This window comes from Diadema setosum, chromosome 17 (genome assembly GCF_964275005.1).
Source record: "Diadema setosum chromosome 17, eeDiaSeto1, whole genome shotgun sequence".
Classification (NCBI taxonomy): domain Eukaryota; kingdom Metazoa; phylum Echinodermata; class Echinoidea; order Diadematoida; family Diadematidae; genus Diadema; species Diadema setosum.
This window is the reverse complement of record NC_092701.1, coordinates 5,605,117-5,625,855: the sequence shown is the minus strand read 5'-3', so window position 1 is coordinate 5,625,855 and position 20,739 is coordinate 5,605,117. Positions and strand designations below refer to the sequence as shown.

The 20,739-nt window shown below is 37.8% G+C and overlaps 1 protein-coding gene across 1 annotated transcript in view; it reads right to left on the bottom strand.

Moving 5' to 3' along the window:
* Positions 1 to 1,240: 1,240 nt before the first annotated feature.
* LOC140241248 (potassium channel subfamily T member 2-like) overlaps positions 1,241 to 20,739 on the bottom strand; it is a 282,715-nt gene continuing 263,216 nt past the window's right edge. The window contains exons 15-30 of the mRNA XM_072320999.1: positions 20,502 to 20,610; positions 19,216 to 19,324; positions 17,497 to 17,646; positions 16,613 to 16,878; positions 15,747 to 15,881; positions 14,978 to 15,284; positions 13,627 to 13,732; positions 13,038 to 13,210; positions 12,415 to 12,486; positions 11,983 to 12,117; positions 11,329 to 11,440; positions 10,344 to 10,529; positions 4,200 to 4,328; positions 3,018 to 3,138; positions 2,138 to 2,225; positions 1,241 to 1,387 (exon numbers count right to left, since the gene is read on the bottom strand). Coding sequence (XP_072177100.1) covers positions 1,246 to 1,387; positions 2,138 to 2,225; positions 3,018 to 3,138; positions 4,200 to 4,328; positions 10,344 to 10,529; positions 11,329 to 11,440; positions 11,983 to 12,117; positions 12,415 to 12,486; positions 13,038 to 13,210; positions 13,627 to 13,732; positions 14,978 to 15,284; positions 15,747 to 15,881; positions 16,613 to 16,878; positions 17,497 to 17,646; positions 19,216 to 19,324; positions 20,502 to 20,610 — 2,340 coding nt within the window. The 3' untranslated portion in view covers positions 1,241 to 1,245. The remainder of the gene's footprint in view (positions 1,388 to 2,137; positions 2,226 to 3,017; positions 3,139 to 4,199; positions 4,329 to 10,343; positions 10,530 to 11,328; positions 11,441 to 11,982; positions 12,118 to 12,414; positions 12,487 to 13,037; positions 13,211 to 13,626; positions 13,733 to 14,977; positions 15,285 to 15,746; positions 15,882 to 16,612; positions 16,879 to 17,496; positions 17,647 to 19,215; positions 19,325 to 20,501; positions 20,611 to 20,739) is intronic.

The window sequence follows — 20,739 nt, the reverse complement described above, 5'->3', positions numbered from 1 at the left end:
TTTTAAACATTGGTTTGTATACTTACCCAGTGTATCATTAGTTGGTTGATTTTGCATAGATTTTCACTGGAATGCAGGTTCATATACAAGTATGAGGGGGCTTACTTTAATCTCTGGGTCTTATTCTTTGAGAGATTCTGCACAACATATTTTCTCCTGAGAAATTATTTGCTCTGGTCTCAGTTCTTACAAGGACTTAGGGTTAGGGTTGTAATAGGGTTTTAGGTTTAGCTTGATCTCAGGATTATGATTAGGGTTAGGGTAATGTTTGTTAGAATAACTTATGTTTGGTTTACTGTGCAGATATTCCATGGGAGCAATTGTCGCAGGAGCAAATGTCATGGAACCTATTCATCTACAATCTGAGATATTATAGGCAGTTGTAATTTTGATGCTTGTCAATGGAACATTATTCTCCTTTGAATTTGAGCTTATTTTGAATGTTATGTTTGTGCTTTTATCCCATCTGGTTGCAAGATTGTGGTCTTGGTTCAAAGAGTTCTATGCCTTTTGCATTGTTTGCATGCCAAAGCATATTACAGACACACATGCAACTATTCCTGTGGTGGCTTAAAGGCCACTCAGAGAAAACCTGTGGAATGAACTGTAAGATGCAGATTAATCTGTCAATAGGCAAGAGTGCTATGCACAGAGCACATCAAACTATAATGCCTGGTCTGTACCTCATTAAGACATTGTCCATTTGCAAACAAAATAAAGTCCAACCAGTCCAATCTGTCACCCATTCTCAAAACTTTATCAGAAAAGTTTCAAATACCACCAATACCAAAATCCAACTTGACAGCATCTCCCACAATACTTGTAAATGTAAGGTACATTTCGATAGCCATCTGTATCTTCTTGCAGTGGTGAGCTTATGTATTCTCTTAAAATCTCACACTTCTTGGCTCATAGCAGGATATGTGACTATACCTCTCATCCAACATCTCAGTGTTGCCTAGCAACACCAGCAAAACTGATGCTGTCCCTTCTCTGCATCAGTACTTGGTCCCACGACTCCTCTTGGTTGGCTGTGATGTAATAATAAATGCCACGTCTGCACCTCCCTGTTTTGTGAGTGTGTTGCCCAGCTGATGGCAAGAAAGCACCTTGTGGCCTGCGCAACATCACACGGGAGCAAATGACCGAGATGTCAGGGTTGAAGTTCCTGACACAAAAGCACAAGGATGAAAAGCTAAGCCACTTCATGGTTTCATCTGCTATCATCAGCGGCAGAAGAGGGCTTTACAGCTTGGTATCCACGTTAGGCCCCTGTGGGTCTGGCTTGGGCTCGGTGTTCCTTGGCTTAACCCTCCGACTGCTAAACTTTCGCCTCGGTGGCATAGGTGAAGGTGTCTTGGGTCCCCCAGCTGGCCGGATTATGAATCTGGGGGGGGGGGGGGGAACAAAACAACAGATGAAATTCAAAAATACAAACCCTCATCATTTCAACTGAATATCAAATTGATCATTTAGAACATGAAACAAAATGTACACTTCTGCAACAAATGACTGCATTTTTTCTGAGTTACATCTTCACTGCTACGGTTTCTTTCATTTTTGGGCCATCTATTCATTTCTCGTCCAATAAAAAAACAAAAACAAAAAATGTATGTGCAATCTCCTATATCCTCAATTCTCTCTAGAATAAGAGTAACAAATGCACTGTTTTCAGGCAAGTTTGTGTGTTTTGTGGATGTTTTATTCATGGTAATAAATCTGTGTAAAAAAAAAAATAAATGTCACAGAACTATTAGACATCTTCAAAAGGGAATTTTGATTGATTTTACCCATCTAGTCAAAACAATAATCAAAATGCTGCTGTGTGATTTCATGCTAACCAAATCACATGGCAATGTGTTATTGTACCACTCACTGCAGCAAAACTGTTACCTTGATACATGTATTAAAGTTTAAAATGGTACTTGAATGTTACTAGAACTTTTTTCAGTCTTTGATTACACCTCCATTATGTCTACGCAATTCCCCCTCCCACAAAAGAAAGAAAGAAACAAAATGCACACATATGTAATAATCATCACACAGATTCAAACTGAGAAATTGAGACTGGATACACTGGCATTCTTATTCACCAATAGGAGACCAGAATGTGACTCTGGCAGGGACTAACACTTACATGATATCATCAACCTCCAGTTTTGTCTCAAAGCTTGGATTGATCAAGACATAGGAGATCTTGTTCCTCTTCTCACTCACTTCACTGTCTGTAAATTCAAAAATGAATGAGAGAAATAAACAAAAATATACATTGTGAGGCATGCAGACTGATATAACAGTTTCTTCACAGTCCACAATACCTTGATGAAATATTTGTTATCATTTTTTTACCAGAATCAAAACAAAAATTCAAAGGCAACAAGCAACATCCCTAGTTTTCTAATGTATAATAAAGCTATGGCTCAATACACTTTGTTTCAAGGACTGTAGATAAAAGGAAAAGCTACTATATGTGAGTACTCCTTCTTGTTTTCAAAACACATCTCCATTTGGTGGAGGAGCAAATTCGTTATCATGAAAAAACTCTTATCATTAACATATTGTTACTTGAGAAAATACATATTCATCTACCTCAATGACTTGACTAGGATAGAAATATGATACATATGTTTGACAGAGTAAAATGAAGCTACATTTTGTATAGTGTTCTTTGCATTACACAAGATTTCTAGATGCAAAGATGCTAAAAGTAAAATTCAACCACCTCTCTCTACAGTACCTCTTGCCACTATAAAAAGCTAAATACAAACAGAAACAATAACATGTCATCATTTCTGAAAATTTCAGATCTCAGTGCAAACACTCACCAATGTTGGCAGCAGAAACTGCAGTTTTGGGTGATATGTAAATACTGCATTAAGTTTCCCCATTTTCATGTTTACAGCTTCAGTTCAGTGGAAACTAAATGATATTTCATTTCCACTGAACAGAAGCTGTAAACATGAAAACTGGAATGTATTTTACATTAGAATTTATATTCTTATCACCATTTTTCCTACCATATTCCTCAGGAGGAATTTCCAGCTTCTTCATCTTCTGCCTGACAAGGTGGGCGATCTCTTTCCTCTCCTCTGATTGGCCGGAAGAAGAGCTGTCATCGTCCTCTATCGTCACTGACAACTAAACAGACAGACAGACAATCACAGACATATAAACAGACACACAGACACATTGATAAACAGACAGACAGACAGACAAACAGAGATAGGATAATAAGGCAATTAGGATACTTGGGCTTCATGTCTACGCCTCTGAGCTCACTCCATCCTACCACAACTGGTTAACATTACAACACGACAGGTCCTGTAAAACTGGAAATTTTCGCGGTGTTGAGATTTTCGCGCTTTTCGTGCAACCAGAAACTAGCACGAAAATAAGAGCACGCAAATATCATTGATTGCCATATGGTCCTGTGCGTGATGTCTCGATTCCGCGGATTTAAAAATACGCAAAACTCTTCTTAACCGGCCAAGCACGAAAAATTAGTCGTGCAAAAATATCCACTTTTACAGAAGAAGAGTTTGTTTGCAAAAACCGATAAGTCCATTTTTGAAGATTTTTAAGTACGGTTTCTGTCATAAAGTACAAAATAATTCCTTTTAAATGATATATTGGTCACTACATATAAAGGCACATTTTTGAAGTTATGGTCAAAAGAAGCAAAAATTTTCTTGTAATTCTCTTTATTTTTCTTGACATTTAATCGCAAATATCTCCATTTGGCAAATATGGACTTATCGGTTTTTGCGAACAAACTCTTCATATGTTTTTAAATGTTTTCTTTGTACATCAATGAGTTTATTTTCTTTGTTTAACTTGCAATAAATCTGAACATACTAGAATCAGGTTTTCATTATAACACAAAAATAATGCCATGAAAATTTTATTCATCTACAATGTATATCTATTTCATTCATCTACACGTTTCACTGAGTGTCAAGAAAAGTGAAAAAGGCCTCATTATCATGATCCTCACCCACTAATCCAATAGACCAGCTTACAGAAATATGTTTAATCATGCAGTTGAAGATGCTTCACATGACTGCAACTGATAGCATTATGTGTTTATTCGATCATGATAGATAGGTTACAATGTTTGGAGAAAACACTAAACTGAGTACAATTAACAATACAACTTCAATGCAACAGGTCTTGTTTTCACACAAACTTTGTGATCATACCTCTGACTTGTTGTCTGAGTGTGTGTGGGTCTTGTAGAGACCAATGGGGATCTCATGGGTGGTGGAGCAGAGCTTCTGGTACAGTCTGCCATAGGTCCTAATCCACATGTCCTCTTGGGTTATCCTCAGCTGTATAGGATGGACAGATAGAATGATTGAAAGAGGAGTGAATGGAGAGATGACAGGTAAAAGGATTTGCATTCATTGTACCTATTTTTGACTGCACCAAATGAATATGTGACCCGCTACAACAAAAGGATCCTAAGGTCGCTGACGGGCGAGCCGGGCATGGCCCAGAAAAATGCTATTTTCAGGCCTTTCCTTTGATCAATTAGCTTTGAAATTTCGGCAGATGAAAGAATTAAGATAAATTAGACTACAAAATTACTTTAAAAACAGAAATCCGAATGTTTTGACAGATTTTGGTGATCTTATTCAAACTCAGTTTTCTCGGCTCACACGTCAGCGACTTTTGGATCCTTTTGTTGTAGCGGGTCACATATACCTCATGTCGACATTCTGGTAGATCTCGATCATTAAACCAGCAACTCATAGGTCTACCTCATATGTACAATCAGCTCAATAGACACAACTCACACAAAGACCCTAAAAGGCCTACCTAACACGAATGACTCAGTTAAACCATGCCTTGCATAAATTATGACATATCTTCAAAAAACAAGAGCCCACTATCTCACTCAACTACCTGTAGCTATTAAAGTGAACCTATTTGATACACCTCTCAAACCAATCAAGAGGTAATCAACTAACTATTTAAACATAAGTAGTGAATTAGTCCTACTTCATAAGACTACACCAATAAGACTTACCCTATACAACTAGCCTAACAATCCCAATCACTAAATCAAAACTGGAGTCTAATTCACATAGCTTGCTTCACAGCCCTATACAGAAATAAGTAGCCCATCAGCAGACCCTTTCCATGATAAAACAAAGAGAAACACATCTACAAGTACCTTGAAGGACTTGATTTACAAAACAACCCTAAATGGTATACTTCTCAAAAGTTATGTGATAGACCATACAGTCATATGTGTGGCGCTCCGACAAAATGAGTCATAAGTCGCACGGGGAGTTTTCCCGTAATGAGCCGAAAATGAAGGGGAAGCACTACTCGGGTCGAAATTTTTTTATGACGGATTTTGATTCCTTTATGTTTTATCTGTTTGTACAGAAAATTTCAGCGTGTGAAAATGAGTACAAGTGTCCCAAATCACCGTTTTTCTGAGACAATTTTTTTCGGTTACATTTTTTTCGAACGCTCGCCTTTGCGTTGCGTTTCGCACCTATTGTTCTTGCCAGATCGAGACTCCGCCTCCGTTGCTAGGTTGTATGCTAATGAGGCATTGCTCTTGACCCCTTTCAAGACAAAACAAAGCATGGTGCGCGCGGCGGCGTCGGCGGCCAAGCGGCGAGGGCTATAGAATTACGCAATAATAGTGAGCTGACCAAGGCTATTGATTGCATGACCAGCGAGTTTCGTTTGATACATGCACTCCATTTCAATGAGTGGTGATTGACATGACGCACAAATCGCACTGAAAAAAATAATTCCAACGAACGATCACGCAAAACTTATGATACTTGTTCTATGAGCTAATACAATGATCACATATCGAACTCGAAACCTTTTTTATGCGTGTGTGTACTTTTACAACGGCTATTAATTGGCCTCACTAATGAATTTGTTCAAATAATCATAACTTTCGTTCCCTGGTATGTGACTTGCTGTTTAAAGTTCATCTCTGGAAATATAGTAGGGCCTAAGTTGTCAATTATTCTCGTTTTTATAAAGTCGACAATTTGTGTGATAATTCGCCAAATGTATGTAATGCGTACTATTATTTCCCTGGTTAATGAAACTTATTGCCTTATTACTTATGATGGTTTGGGCCGTGACGGCATGGAGAGAAATAGGAAGACAAACATTATTAATGCCCAGATAGCTCGTGTTCCCTTTGGAGGATATTCTGACTCTAGTCATCTGTGTATTTTTTTTTAGAAGTAGGACCTATTTGAGAAAGGGACAGAAAGCTGTGTCGCTACTCAAAAGTGTGCTTCTTCATTTTGTTTTATATTTTAATCAGAATGTTTGTAATGAAAGTTGTTTGCCGTGTATTGCGTGTAGCTGACATGTGAGAGGTCAAGTCTGCAAAGAATTGGGACGATTGGGTTGGCTAACAGCTTTGCCAAGTAGCAGCGCTAATTGCCCATTGAATTGCGTATTCTGAGGAATTTCGAATGAAAGAACTCGGACGGCAATGTTCACGCCTTGTATCCGAGTAAACCCCGCATCAACGAAGCCTTAAGCAATGAAAGGTAAACTTCCTGCTATCAAGGGGTGGATAATCACGCAACCAGTATTCTTTCTTCGCCATTGATAGCAGAATCAATGACGGAATGGAGCAACAGTGTTGGAGGATCGGCATTATGTCTGCTAATTTGTAAAGGAATTTTTCAGTCTCCTTTTGTGTTCAGAACCACAGTCAGTGATGCTAACTTACTCTATCTCCTACAAGCTATCGTTACCATCTTAAAAACGTGAATTTTATGAAAGGCTAAAAGTGATCACGGAATCAGTTCTTCCGCGTGACACATGCAGGCTTTTATAATAGCATACCAAGCTTAAATCGTTTACCTGTATAGAAAGGGCGGGGATACACACTTATCGCAATCATCCGGATTTGAGAGTGATACACTCTACTACTTTTCTTCATCTTTCCCCCGACAAAGACCATGGTAATTCAAAACAAACAAACAAATAAACAAACAAACAAACAAACAAGCAGTTGATATATATCAGAACGTAGAGATTTTTTTGTGTTTCATGTATGTATAGGTCATCTCTTGATGTATAGTAGGCATTTGTTGTCGTTTTTACAGCGTTTCCTAATAAATGCCTATAGCGAAAACCCAACAAAACTTCTATCAAGGAGGGAAGGGAACTTAAATTTAAATATCACATAGTTTACAGAAATCAGACATGTAAATAAGGCAATCATATACATCCGCACGGCCGATTGTAATCTCTTACTACAATGTATGATTATCAAACATGATCGCCTGCATTTACGTGCTTTTTTCTAATTTCTTGAACTTTGCCTCATTTTCTCTCTTTTTTTTTAAACAATTGCTCGAAACATTTAAAAATCGTAACACAGTCTGCTATCCCACAACATAATATTCCATTTGATTTGTCACTTATTGTTGGTCGGGTGACGCCAAATGTTGGAATCTCGAGCGATGATACACGGCATTTTGTTTGTTGGTTTTCGTCTCATCGCTCAAAAGAATTTTGACTACGATTACAAGACATAACTGATGGTTTACAGAAGTGATCATCAATTCAGTAAGGATTAGTCAAATGACACATGGTTTGGTTCAAGCAAATAAAAGTAAAAAGGAATGGGATATACTTCTCATGATAGTACCACGCCGTACAATGCATTTCACTGTATTTTGTAACATTTGGTTACGTTTCTGTGCGCTTTACGTATACGGAAAATAAAAGGCAGATTGGTGCTACGTATTAACATGCTAACACGCAACGCATTCAAAATGTTTTTTGAAATACACCGTATACAATATAATGTTTTAGTATACGGTTTGAAACTTTGAATCTGCGAGTCCTTTATGAAATTATGAGCAGGGTTATCACATTATCAAGCAAAAATTAAAGTATTTAGGGATTCGGATTTGCGCAGGAGACTAACAGTGCTATATATGGCGATCGTTCGCAACAGAGACAATCCTCTTCAATAGATATACAATGTAATTCTGTTTTCATGAATTGAAAGAGAAACGAAAAGAAGTCAACTTTTTAACTTCATTTAGCTTTCTCACCAATTGAACTTGATTTGATCTGCCATGCATGATATCGCTGTGTGCTCTATTAATTATATTAAATCATTTAATCGGCGTGCTTGTTTTTTATGCAGAATATCACTGGTAAGTTTAATTCATTGAAGTTCATAATGTTTGTACATATGGCGTGTTCGTTGTTTTCTATTTTCATTTTTATAATATATCACGTGTCCATTATCTGATTCTGACCACGAAAATATGGCGACTGTTTAAATGCGGAGCATGTACTGGAAAACTGTAATGTCTCCTGCCAGTATAGACAAACTAATTTCTAGTCTATCCCGCTTAAAACTGAAATGAAATTGAACAAAAAACAAAAAACAAAACGAAGTTCGACTTTCAGTAGATTTCAACCGTTTTGTATAGTGCCTGATTCATGTAATGGACACAATTCTTTAGCACATAAGCAATCACACAACTTTCGTGAATAGATGTGTCTTAATGATTGCATCTCATGGAAGAAAACTCGTCTCCTTGCCTGAATTTTAGCTTCTTCCTGTTCAAGCTCGCGTGAAAGAAATAGTTTAACATCAATCGCAATCATTAAGAGAGGCACATCCTTAGAAATAAGCACAGGAGTACTGAGACACACTACGAAATAAAAACGGGCCTTTTATCGCTATTGACAACGCATGACATTGAAATGCTTTTTTTTTTTCCTTGGGGGAGGGGGTAATACAATTGATTATTCTGAAGGTTCGTTAATCACACAATGAAATATGGTTTGCTATTAGCTTAGGTTCGTTAACAAGAAAATTAAATGCGGTTCCTTTCCGGTAGTTCCTTTACCCGAAAGTAATCAAGCAATCATTTTTTTTTTTTTCTGATAAGGTTTGTGAATACAAAACGAAGTGAAGAAGGCCTAAGTATTAATTCCGAATATTTTTCAGTATCATTATTTATGATCCACTTCTCAAACGCAGAAAGATTGTAACTGCACATGTGATGTAAAAAAAAAAATCTGCTTAAGCTACAAGTTAATTGTTTTTTATATGCCATGTTTTTAGAAAAGTTACTGAGAATCATTGTAAACCCAACGTGAAGCTGTCAAGCCTACATCAACCTTTGCTTCTGATACTTCTGATACTTCTGATAAGCGATAATTACTGTGCACGCAACGCCTATAAAGGAAATGTGCCTTTAATATGGCGGGAATTCATAATGTTACGGCTGTATACAGCTGCAGCAGAAAAGACGCGAAAGCAGTTTTTGATGCTCTGCAACATTACGACCATGTGCGTAATTTGAGGGTTTTAAGTACACGCAAAGAACACGATCTCAAAAGACTATCGTTAATCAACTTCATTGACTTTTTCTACCGATGCTGTCTTTTGAACCCCCGCTTAGAATAGGTTCTCAGGTTCTATTTAATAGGTATTGGTACTTGCTAAACTCATCCTCTTTAGTTTCCATTGACAACAACATGGGAGGAGAATGGAAGCGATGAACGCCCTCGCTAAAAGACGCTTCTCGTAAGGCGCATTGCGTGCCCGCCTACAATAGGTTCTCAGGTTCTATTTAGGTATTGGTACTTGCTAAACGCATCCTCTTTAGTTTCCATTGACAACAACATGTATGGGAGGAGAATGGAAGCGATCAACGCCCTCGCTAAAAGACGCTTCTCGTAAGACGCATTGCGTGCCTTCTTTTCTTTCTACTGTTTCCTATTGTTTGTGAGTTAAAAATTGCGGCAAACCACAACGCAACCGACACACAACGCGTACCGACTCATTCATGCGGCGGCAGCGGCACGGACACAAACGCGCCGAAGTTTACATTCGGGCTGCCGTATTGGTCAGAATCGTTAATGATAGACCTGTCCTGCGATTGGTTGATTATCTTACATACCCAAGCTATCGCCTTATACGGTAGTGCGTGCGATGGAGCGTAAACGCCGTCGCTAAGCAGGACAGTTGTATTGTTTCGTCCCGTGAAAGAAACAGGTTGTGATCATGAACATAGCCTGAACTTTGAGAGCGATTTTCTCCGTTATTTAGAAAATCAACTGACATAACAAACGTGGTTAATATTCGTTTTTATGATCTATAGGGATGTCGAAATGAGTTGTATTACATATCAGTGTAAAGCTTAGAGTCTGTAGAATTCACTTATAGGCATGACTACGATTTCATTTTTTGCGACTTTTGACTCATTCCGACGGAGCGCCACACATATAACAAGGGCCAGCATAATGGACTTGCTCAAAAAGCCCCAATGGACTTATTTTCCCACACAGCTAGTCTAAATTCACCTACATACCTCACAGAGATATCCTGACCCTGGTGCCTGGTCCAGGCCCAGTAGCTGCCTGGTGAAGCTAATCATGTAGTCCTTGACGTAGGACTGGTAGAGTAGCGTGTCCAGCATACTGGCACTGAAGACGTTGCCTGCTGAGAACGGAAGCCGGAACATGTAGGAGATGTTGGAACCTTTCTCCTTCTCCTTCTGTAAATGACATAAGAACCACGAGGGGGTTAAAAAAAGTAGGCAAATATCAAAGAAAATGTCAGCTTGATCACTGCTACAAAATCAATTTGGTACCTGCATTTCAAAGAAATATTTCTCAGCTAAATTTTGCTGTAATTTAACATGCTATGAAAATATCTGACTTGTTTCTTGTGTTAAGCGATTTGATATGGTTAAGTACACCTCAGTGCAATTTAAACACTCAACTTCAAATCTATTTCGAATAGCTACTCATACTGTGAAGTGACAGACATTTGTTAAAAAGGAACAGAATGAAGTAGCATCATTGCAGCATTGTATGTCTATCTTATTTAAACATTACCAAAAATGTCATGCATATACATGTATGGCATTCATGACTTAGTTATTAGAACATAATTTCTGAACAATTATATTGATTAATTGTTCTATGCCGCACCTCTTCAGAAAGAAAATCCCCCAGAACATCAGGTTTGATGGTGTGAATGATTGCATGATTGACTGAACAGTTAAATTGGTGATCAAATTCAGTAATATAAAACAAATACCTGCCAGTCAGTTGATCAATGAATTAATGAATGAGTTCATTTAAAATACAAATGTAAATAAAGACACAAAAAAGGAACAAAGACTGGTAATCATACACTTTTTTAAAAACTAAATTATCACGTATGTGTCAAGAATTGCTTTAGAATATATTAAAGAAAAAATTAAAGCCATTAATGAATACCAAGAAAGAAGTACCAAAGCACACATTCTAATAATGGAAAATATATATATTTTTTTGTTGAGAGCATACCTTCTGTTTTTCAGCCATTTTGAGTGCATAGAAATCCTTGGCTCTGAACTGCATGAACCTCATGTTGGACGGATGAGTGAGCTCGGTGATGATACTAATGTGTGGGAACAACCTACAAGGAGAAGAGGAGACCAGAGAAAAAAAAAAAAAAGCTTTATCTATTTAAGCTGAATATCATGAGGTAATGAAAGAAATTCATTTGCATAGTAAAGGACAATAAAGAACAGTGACTATTCACAAGCTTGTGATTTATATCACATAAAGACACAATGAAACAATAATTAAATTGGATTCAGCTACCAGGAAACACTGCCATAATACTGTGAAGAGACGTCATCACACCATCGTCTTTATCAGTTTCCCATAATTTCACAGTAATATCCAAATGTTGAACATATATGCCTTTTCTATTTGCCATGTTCTGATGTTTGAATACGAGTCATTTTCACCACACATGTTTGATTGTGTATACAGTAAGTTCTCTTTGGTTAACTCACTCTTGTCATAAAAATCATTAATCATCAACATCCGCTAGACAGAACCACTTTCAATGAATTTATTGTTTTCAATTGAGCCCTGTGGTTTCCACTCAAATCTCAAAGCAGTATTATGAAGACATTTTGGGACTACACTGGTAAAGACAGGGGAGCTCACTTGAACAAATACTGTGCTGCAACTATTTGGTTTGCATCAGCCATGTAGTCCTCTTCCGCTAGCTTGGTGGACTCCTTGTCCACCACTACTACTGTGTCTGATTGGAGGATACCGGCTCGAAGGATGTCATCCAACCTGGTGGTGCAAGGACATACAGTGAAGAAAAGGAGCATATCAAATACTGTACATTGAGTGCATATATTCATATATCCACATGTTCACATCGAGATATTCATAATTTATATATTTATATACTTATATGTTTACATATTTATATATTTATACATTTATACATTTATATACTTAAATATTCTTATATTTTTACATTTATTAATATATATATTAATTTGTTTATTCATTAAATTATTCAATAAATTATTGAAAGTTGGCAAAAGGATTTAAAAATATAAAGAGACATTGAGAAATTCTTACACATCTATGTTTCCAATCATGTAGTACACCATTGGGAAAGCTGCAATGCACTCAAGGAAACAGGTGTCTGGTCTGCTCAAAGAGAAATACAGTGGAAAAAGTGAAGAATATTACACTTGCAAGCTCATTTTCAAAAAGTTGTGAAACTCACGTGATCTCACAAGTCATGACATCATCTGCTTAGCATTGCTTAAATTGATTTCCATTGAAATCATTCTTAATTTTCATCATTACTGATAGAAGAGAAAAGTGGATGTGACCCAAGAGACCAATCTGATGTGGTACCACATTAGAATCAATGTTTATCATGCATCTACTATATGCCTGCGCACAGGGAATGCCCCAGTGATGGTGATGCATATGCTGCCAGGTTGATTCAGTCTATTAAACAGTTCATCTTTAATAGTCATATAAGTAGAACAAGTTTAAACTCTCTTTGGATGTTCCTGTAGAAACAGGAGATGATTGCTATCAAGATATACATTTCATTCTCAAAATGTCTTCATTCCCCTCCTCCACCCACATAAATACGTGTACACACACTTGCATGATATTCTGGAAAATGGAGTTAGCACTTCCAAGCTTTTGAATATATCATAAAGAGCAGGGAGACAAGCATGTACTTCTTCTCTACAAGGATGACTATGGGCTTCAGAGTGTGCTTTGGCCTCCAGTGGGCCCGGAGAGGTACGATGAAGTCCACCATGCTCATGGCTGCATACTCCACGGCAAGGATGATGCAGTTGTTGGGCCAGTTGTACTCCGCCGCATGTCGCCAGCTGGAGTGTTCACAAGGCTACAAAAGGAGGAGTCCAGAAATAAAAATGAACAGGTTGAGCAGAACACTGGAAAATGGCACATAGTGTGACACAAGACGTTGTTGACATTCACAAATATAAAGGCACCTGTAGTGAGACTATCTGCAGAAAAATGCTGTGAAATAATAATTTCATGCATGGAAAAAAGAGAAGAAACAAATTTAAAGACACACACTGGAAGAACAGGGCTAAACAGAGGACATTGTGATGCAACAATGATTTCAGTGTACCCTGCAAATTACCGATTAATGTCAGGACAAAGTTTGACCACGGTGGATGGATACCCAAGGACTAAATCGGTGTTCATTACTCTATCAACAGTACTTTAATCTCAGTTGGTGGTTTAGTTGGGGTTTCTTCAGTCAATACAGGACACAGAACGGATGATGTTTACCTGATCTAACTCCAGACAGCACATTCCTTTTGGCTTAGAGAGGAGATGACAATTTCCAGGCTGGTATCCAATGAATGGGATGAGGGGAGGTGGTCCTTTGGTCCAGCTGGAGAAAAACAAAAACAGGTGATAGAGAATTTTCATTTACGTTCCATTTTCTCCCAATCAAGTATTATACATATGTGACCCTGCATCACAAAACCAACAAAAAGTCGCCAGACATGGATTTTTAGTTAAGGGCAGATTCTGAAAGAGCAGACTCTAAGCTTTAAAATGATGTATAACTCAATTCAAATGGACTTCCCTAGCCTATCTAAATACTGGAAAGAAAGCACACGCTCTGGAAAAGTGTGAACTGAGAAAAGAGGCTCAGAGGTACAGGGTCTATTCAAGCACTTAATCTTTACCAAGCCGTGTTAGCTGTGTGATGAGAGGGACAAAACACAGGATGTAAACAACTGGAGCAACAACAATGAAGGGATTACCAGATTAAGCTGAAAATGAGCATGCTTTATTAACATATTCTGTCCATAATTAATGCCAACTTTCAAAGCAGCAGCATTATCCTTTCCAAAGTTGTTAGACTTGAAAGTGAAGAGTATGCAAAGGATTTCAAAAAATGAAAGGGGGCCTCTAAGACATAGCTGATCATTTTACTCTTCCCTCAAAAGGGGTTGTAGAAAAACTGCTCAAAACACACTTTCCCATTCATGTTATGATCCCAAATTTAAGAAGGATAGCTCTATTAGAAAATACAATTTCACCTTTTTTGAGTCCTCCTGTAAAATCAAGGGGTGCAACTTTTTGCTCATTTTGTGATGCACGGTCACATATATTCATTAAAGCCATTTATATTCATCCAAGTGAATTTTATTTTCTATAGCACATTTTTGTTGTCAAGTACCAGGAAAACAAAAACAAGAGGATTTATGATGGTTAATGCTAATGATGTTTTGTCCTCCGCTATGAAAAAAAAGTTCATAAGAATTATTTGGATTAAGTAACTTTCTTTTTTCAAACCTTAAAATTCTAATCATACAGACTGTTACAGATTACTATTTCAAAGGCTTTTGGCATATTTTGAAGAATTTGTATTAATTGGTTATTAGTCATCATGTTGGTTGTCTTCCTTATTCGTAGGTGTCACTTTTGCTATTTTAAAGCAGTTTGGGCATGTATCTTACAAGAGGGATAGATTGAAATGCTGAACATTTACTTGAAGTTAATTATGAATAGTGCACAGATACAAACCATGTTTGTTCGTTCTTTTAAAGAAAACTTAAATATCCCAGAGAGACAATCCCTTATCTATTTGATTACATATTGTGTATTCAAGCAACTATATACTTACGGATCCTCCTCATCCCAAACTGAAACGTCTTCTGTTTCTATGGCAACCTGCTTCTGTGCCTGGAGCGGCCTATCATCCCTCACTTGGTCATCCTCCGGATCAGATGACATCATCTCCAGGACCGGCATGATAGACGGCCGACGCCCCTCCCTCCCCCTGGGCGGGGCTGGTTCCCCGACATCTGCTGGTGGCCCAATATGAAAGCTCACGCCTCCACCGGAGTCGTCGCCACCAGGGGGCATGAGATGGTTGCGATCCATGGCCTGATCCATGGAGCTCCTTGGTGGGATGTCAACTCTAAGGCCCGCTGCAAAAAAGAAAAAAATAAATAATGACAATTACTTGAAGTTTCACTAACCAAAGTCCTGCTGGCATCATGAAGGCATCAGATGAGGATGTGTTTTAAAGTTTTGTTTTATTTTTGGTAGTTTTTATAAGGCAACAGTATAACCATTTATATTCGGGTAGTCAATGTGATAATCATTATAAAATAATTTTTTTTTTTTTTAAGTCTGCATCAGAGCAGAAAAAAATAAAAGATGAGATGTATAATCATGTAATGATGTTAAAGAGAAATGAAAGTCAAGGAAAACATTTCAAGGTTTCATGGCTCCTATAAATTACAATCTCTATGGAAAATGTATATATTGTCCAAAAAGAGAAAGAATGTATTTTCTAAACTGTGTGATAGAGCCCAGCTACCTGGAAACATGTAACCATGGCAACAAATCATAGGGATGGCATCATCTGGGGACATTTAATGACTTACTGGCTGCGCTCCTCCCAAGGGGAGGCTCCTCCTTGGATCTTGCTTCCAGCGTTGAGCCCCCGGGAGAAGGGGACGTTTGCCCTCCTGTGCTGGATCGTGTGCTGCCAAAATGGTGCAACTCCAAGGCCATCGACCCTTTCATGATGACAGGATTTAAAAGGGCAATCAATCATATGCACAATTAATGATGTCACATACTCATATGTTCATCACACTTGAATGGATGCCAGCCACAACACTGTCACTACAACCACAACTACTATTATGTACTGCCACTACTCCTACAGCTACAACTACTACAAGTACAATTTGTACTACAGCTACTATTTCTATATACTGCTATGTAGGCCCTACCTCTGCTACCACTACAGACATCCTCTGATATCTAAACCTTAACAACATCACTACCATTCTGACACATTGTTACTTTCATTATTCTGATTTTGATTTGATTTGATTTGATTTCTGAATTTCTTTTTTATACGTAAATGAAATACAAGTCAATTGAATGACCTAATAGAGCACGGTATACAGGTAATTTGAATCTGACAGTTAAAACAAATGTAAATGATTAATTCAAATATCCAACATTTTTTTCTAACACAATGCAAAATGAAAACAAACAAGCATTATTTTATGCATATATTTATTCAAACATAGGATCCTGTTTAATGTTCAAAGACAAATTAAGCAACTCTTGATGTGCAGAAATTCAAGAGAACATCATCACAAGCAAACGCTTGATGAGGACAATGGCCTCAGAAATGATAGTCTAAACATCATAATCATCATAATCACCATGATAAAAAATTTCACATCCTGACTAGTACGTGTCAATTTTCTATAGCATCAGATCAAGTGCTCACCGACACTCGCGATGGCGCTCTCCACGCGGGACGTGCCGGTGCCGTTGCTGTCGTAGATGTAGCTTGGCGACTTGTCCATCTTGCTCTCCTTGCTGTCCTTCTCCTCGTTGTTAGGGTGACGGAGGATGAAGGAGGAGTTCTCCTCCGCCGTGATGTTCATGTAGTAGCAGGTGTCGGAGGCACGCATGATGTGCCTCGGTCCCGGGTTCAGCTGAATCCTCGCTGTCTCATCACTCTTCTTAATTCCCACCAGGGATACGCCATATCTGAAGTTGTGGAACCAATCAAAAGGTACTACAATTCTCCTGTAGTTTCTCAAGCAGCCTTTTCAACTTATTAAGTCCAAATCCATTGCTAAGATATCTAACGTCTGGAAGACATAGAAAGTGCAATATTCAGATATACCACAGTATCTTTTAGGTAGAATGAGTGCATTATAAGAGTCTCTATATTGTTATCACTATTATTATCATTAGTGTTTTACATAAACAGGAGATTTGAGATGTCTCGACAGTGTATAGCTAAGAAATTTGAAGAGCAACAACTCAACAAGAAGGAAATTCCCATTTCTGTATTTCAAAAGAAAGCAATCTCGGGAAATTAGCATCAATGAATGACGCATCAAAGAAACAGCAGTAGTGATATACTTATGTGCTGTTTGTCTTGCAAAATATTGTGAATTTGAAAGCAATTCATCTTTACCATGATCTGAGTTTTATCTGTCAAATCATGCCTATCACACACAGTGAGATATACAAGTGAATAAGCATAAAAGGAGTGGTCTCTAGAGTACTCACTACGATGGCTTTAACAAAAGTTTATAATCATACAGTTACATATCATTAACACGTTTTGATAACCTCTGACACAACAAAGATACTTACTTTTTATGAGCATGAAAGGATGCATACGTGAAGCTCTTCCCTTCGTATTCACTGAAAAACTTGCTGTTGCCGAGGACAATGTGATAAACTTCGTTGCCGGAGCAACGGCCGTAGCTTCTCTGCCACTGAGAAGAGGCATCACAACCCTCTCTGACGAGGAAACAAAACATGGATAAAAGTGACAGGTTCAAAGCCATCCCCCTTTTTTTTGGGGGGGGGGGGAGGGGATGAAAGACAATTAATAATCAGGTTTTTTACCACAGATCATTTCACCTATTTGATTTGCCAAGCTTACCCCAAGAGATCCTAAAATCCTAACAAACTTTGTATAGATTCCCTCAGATTCACAGAGGAAATGAGTTAAATATTGATAAATAGAATACGAGTATTTTGAATTTTACTATCCTGGTGCTTTCTCTCTTTAACAGAATCACTTTCAAATAATATATTGGCTATGATTATTATTGTTATGATATTTAATCAACATCAGAACAGTGTTCATTGTATGTCATCACAAAGCTTTGAGTTATTTTGATTACAAAGTGAATATACATAACCTACCATTTTGTTTTATGAGACTTTTAAAGGTAGGGAATCCCATTTGCATGCCTTAAATGAAGAGTTGTATAAATACAGTGGTATGTTGAAGAGAGTATCATTTTAGAAACTCCCATAAAGTATTGAAAGTGGAAGGTAACATTTAGTACATTTTTATTGACCGTTAGATTTTGAATTGAATTTTTTTCGGGGCTCACCGTAAATTCCAGTACATTACTAGGCTACCTTTGCAGACCCATGCACTGCATGTGTGTCCATCATGTATATTTTGTGAAGAAAGTTCATCAAAACTTACAAACATTTCTATATACATTCTTGCCACACACTCTATATGTTATTACATCAGCTCTTGTCCTTTTAGATTTGTGTTTATAGATAAAAAGATACAGAAGACTGCAACAAAAAGGCTTAAGTGTGGCTGACACACAGAACTACTGAGTAGTTGAGTTTTGTGCATTATTCAAATTGTAGATAACTGTTGACTTCCAAATTTCTCAGCAGTGGCCTAAACAAGTCCCCTGAGGTTCATATTTAACGTTTTGCTGCATTTTGGGAGGTCTGTAAAAGGTATCCCCTACCTTTAAAGTTCATAAGTCCTGCCCCACATTACAACCCACATGAGAAGTGAACAAGAAATTTAGCAGGATGAATAAAATACATTCTTGCAAAAGTCCAAACATCACATGAATGAAGTTCGAGATTAGATCAGTTAATCTATTACCCCTTTGAGGACGGTCTGATTTTGCTATAACACCCATCTCCCATAGACCCCTGCCGGAGTACACTTGGGAGTCATCCTCCATGGGTTTAGTTGGTAAAAGACTTTACACTTGAGGGAGGTACAAAAGATGTAGCTATCTATAGATAAACAAATAGTTCCAAAGAAATACATTCAAGGATCATTGAATAGATGTAATGAGGCTGTGAGTGGATTAGGGAAGAATGGGATAATTGACAATGAGAGCATTATAACAACACGCAATCCTACTAATTCATGATGATTTAACTTCTCTGTCTCTACACTTCATCCCAGTTTTGCAAGGAGCTTCCCTCTATACAAGCCAGAAATGATATTTATGAATATTCATAAGTATCTGACAATATGCATATTCATAGCCATGAGCAATTAATGTTCTCACTTCTACATGTACTTCTACTTACACTCCTCTGGATGTATGGATGAGCAGGGTAACAAAGGTGGATGTACCAGGGCACAGACAGTTGTTGGCCAGCAGGGCATACTTGAATTGATCCTCACAGACCACATGATCTAAAAGCAGGCAAATATGTTGAGCAATAAATTCCAGTGGGTCTAGGGCCATTAGTGTACCCTCTGTGCAATTACCCCAGACCCTTCCCCTGATCCTAATCCTCATCCTACTCCTAAACCTAATCCTAACCCTAACCCAGGCTCTAACCCTCACCTAACCCTGATCTTTACTTTAACTGTTTCATACTATTAAACCAGTATTTAGCCAGGGGGTAATTGTCATGATATGCCTCCAGCTCCTCCTCATTCTTTCTCCATTCTCGTTGTAACCATGGGAACAAGACTTGCTCACAACTCCATGAATATAAACATTATCAGCCCCTGAACGTGTCAAATCAAAAATGAACATGGGGACAATCATAGCTGTAAACACTGATGAATTAGATGTCAGACTGCCCATAATACTGACTGTTGTGATGCTTATAGTTGTTGGAAGAACTGCAGTAATTACTATTTCAAAACTGGGTACCAGTAATAGTTATAGAACAAGTAGTAGCAGTGATGAAATTAGCAGTAGGAGTCAATACAGTTGAAGTGCTAGAAGTACTAATCTGTAGCATTGGTGATTGTAAGATTAGTTTATAGAGTTAGTGGTAGTTAAAGTTACAGTGACAGTTATAGCGATAATGATAACAATTGTATGAAAAGCAGTATCATGGCAACACACACATAATGATATTCTTTAAGATAAGATTGATAAATCTTGAGACCTTCCTACCTAAAGTCAGTTTTTCTTTAATAAGTAGTTTTACATTTTGTTGTCAAGTTTGGCTACACACTAGGTGTCAAGAAGCCATGTAAATCATGAAAACATTTGATGGATACAGATTGTATGGCAATGAATCTATATCATATTCATTACATCTACATGAATTTGAACAGACTTTCCTTATGTGCAGAAATTGGCATGGTACACAGAAACATAACAGAAACTTCTTGAAAAGTTACAAGTTGTACCCCCCTCCTTCTCCTCTCCTACAATGTAGCTGGATGTAGGTTTTAAATGGAGCTATGTATGGGTGGTCATCAAAATCGACATTGGTAATTCACACAGCTAAATCACAACCAAATAATGTGTAACAACATGGAATGCAGAAAACCAGCATTCTAAATTACACAGGTATTTACAAAGCAAGGAAAATTCATGGACATTGCTTTGGAATGAGTCTTATGCTACCTGCAAACTGGACGTGAAATCGGTTGTCCGGCTTCAAGATTTGGATGTAGAGAGGGACGCTGGGGGCAAAGTCCTTTACTGCCCACGTCCTCAGGATGGTCTGCTGGTCCTGAGAGGATATGACATCATAATGACATAAGGTTTGGGTCAAAGGTCAGGAAATTTTCAACAGCCAATTAAGCAAATGCTCCACAATAATCATCAACTTCATTACTAGCATCATCACTATCATGTATGA